The sequence below is a fragment of the Gavialis gangeticus genome, unplaced genomic scaffold, assembly GCF_001723915.1.
Source record: "Gavialis gangeticus isolate Ggan-Ray unplaced genomic scaffold, GavGan_comp1, whole genome shotgun sequence".
In the NCBI taxonomy this organism is placed as follows: Eukaryota; Metazoa; Chordata; order Crocodylia; family Gavialidae; genus Gavialis; species Gavialis gangeticus.
This window is the reverse complement of record NW_017728992.1, coordinates 155,462,138-155,464,372: the sequence shown is the minus strand read 5'-3', so window position 1 is coordinate 155,464,372 and position 2,235 is coordinate 155,462,138. Positions and strand designations below refer to the sequence as shown.

The 2,235-nt window shown below is 56.6% G+C and overlaps 1 protein-coding gene across 3 annotated transcripts in view; it reads left to right on the top strand.

The window, feature by feature from the left end:
* Positions 1-877: 877 nt before the first annotated feature.
* Positions 878-2,235, top strand: part of KIAA1429 (KIAA1429 ortholog) — a 65,301-nt gene continuing 63,943 nt past the window's right edge. For all 3 annotated transcript variants that reach the window (XM_019527940.1, XM_019527941.1, XM_019527939.1), the window contains exon 1: positions 878-952. In XM_019527940.1, the coding sequence (XP_019383485.1) occupies positions 890-952 (63 nt within the window). In that variant the 5' untranslated portion in view covers positions 878-889. The remainder of the gene's footprint in view (positions 953-2,235) is intronic.

The following is a 2,235-nucleotide window of genomic DNA, read 5'->3' as shown; positions in this document are numbered from 1 at the left end:
TGGGGTAAAGTAAAAGAACAGAAAACAAGGGGGTGGGGAATCAGCGATGATCACAGAAGCATAGAAAATTAGGGTGGGACAGGGACCTCAGGAGGTCTAGTCCAACCTCCTGCTCAAAGCAGGACCATCTTCAACTAGATTGTCCCAACCAGGGCTTTGGCAAGTTAGGCCTTAAAAACCTCCAAGGATGGAGCTTCCATCACCTCTCTGTTCCAGTGCTTTAACACTCCTAGTAAGAAAGTTTTTCCTCATATTCAGCCATCGCTGCTTGTTCTGTCATCTACCACCGAGAACAATCTAGCTCCATCCTCTTTTGAGTCCCCCTTCAGGTAGTAGCTACTACAGAGGGAAAGAGACAGGCTTAAAGACACACACACGCACACACACACGACGACCTCGTCGTTTATTTTGGGGTACAATCAGGCTAAGTTTCAGAGGCGAGAGCAGCCCTCACAAGCAGGGAACCTCTGTGGCAGTCACATCACAGTAAAGTCACAATAACCTTGGACAACAACAGGATTGTTTTAATAAAAGAAGCTCGCAGTCAGGTACTGGATGGAGAACGGAAGCGGCGATGGCGCCTAAGGAGCACCGCATGCATATGCACAGTCCAGGGACGAGTTTCGCTCGCCAGGGGCTGGGGCGCCTCCCTCCACGGGTCCTGACATTAGCGGAGCTTTTCCGGCAGGCATGTGGGAAACTGAGCCCAGTACCCTCCCCACAGCCGCACACAAGCTGGCCCCGGTCCACAGGAGCCCGACTCAGGGCCGTCACGCAGACTACCACCCGACCGACGACGCGAACTGCAGCAACACCACCCCGTAAGTGCGACCTCCCCGGAAGTGCTCGGGCCGCGCCCCGGAAGTTCTTCCCCCTCCGGCGAACAAAGATGGCGGCGGACACCAGCACGGAGTTGCTGTTTCTAGACACGTTCAAGCATCAGACTGCGGAGGTAATGGCCGGGTGGGGCCGGGCGGTCCGAGTTCTGCGGGCGGGAGGGGGAGGCGTGGGGTGGGGCTGAGGCGTCTCCCTGGTCCCCGCTGCCGCGTGCTAAACAGGGGCTGGAGCCCAGCCCGGCCCGGCCCCTCGCGTTGCTGCGGGCTCTGTCGGGCTGCGGCCAGGCCTGCGGGGTTGGTCCGTGACTCGCACCCCGCAGCAGCCCAACTGGTAGCTGGGTCGGGGGTGGTTGTCCCAGGCCGGGTTAATTCGGGGCTTCGCAGGTCCTCCCCAAGGGGGGTGTTGGGGCTGGGTCTGGTGTGGCACAAAACACTGCGGTGAGCATTAGACTGGTTGTCTCGTTTCAGACTCGGAGCCCGCCCTGCCCTCTCCCCTTTAGGTGACATGGGGATGCCAGCAGAAAGCTCCTTGAGGCTCCGCTGGCCTGTGGTTTCCCTTGCCTGTCAAATATGCCTAGGTCCCTGCTTCTGAGGTTTCCTTCATGGGCAGATCTTTCACTCAGTTGTTGAGGAGCTTAGCATCGCGTAGCCCGTTCTGTTGTAGCCACCTGTTTCTGTAAGCAGCTTTGTCATCCTGTGCGGTGATGCTTGGTCCAGGAGTAGGGTGTCTTTGCGCGGCAAGATGCTAGTGTGAAATTGCAGGTATGAACGCGCAGGAAGTTGCCAGCAACAAGGATCAAAAACAAATAGGCTCAAAAAGAAGTTGGACATTTATATAATTATTACTGGTTTAAAAATAAAAACTCATAGGATTATTCTAATAACAATTTTGGGAGAGGATATTGCAATGCAACCTTGTTGTTAGTAGTGCACTGATAAAGGTTTTTTGGGCTGATGCTGATTTTTAATGAGGCATATTGACTGATACTGATCCAATTTCTGATATGCAGCCCGTCAGCTTGAAGAGCATCTGGCTGGTAAGTCTGTTGTGGGGTGGGGAAGGGAAGGGGTATGGTTGGGGGGGCACATCCAGCCCCCTGTGGTGAGGGAAGGAATAGGGCTGAGGCAAGGCACTGCACAGCTGAGGCATGGCATGGCACGGAGTTGTGGCTTGCCTGGGGGACATGGGGAGGGGGTGGTGGCTCCTGCCGCTGTGCGCACCCTGGGAGGGCATAGGGGGCATGTGCCCCCAGATCTGCATGTGGGGCAGGCGGGGCTGCAGCTTTGGGCTGGGGCCATGTCAAGCTCTTCCTGGCAGAGGCTGGGCTGGGTTGTGCTTGGGGCGGGCTGCAGCTCCCCTGTAACCTCCCTCCTAGAACCACCACCTGCCTGCCTGCCC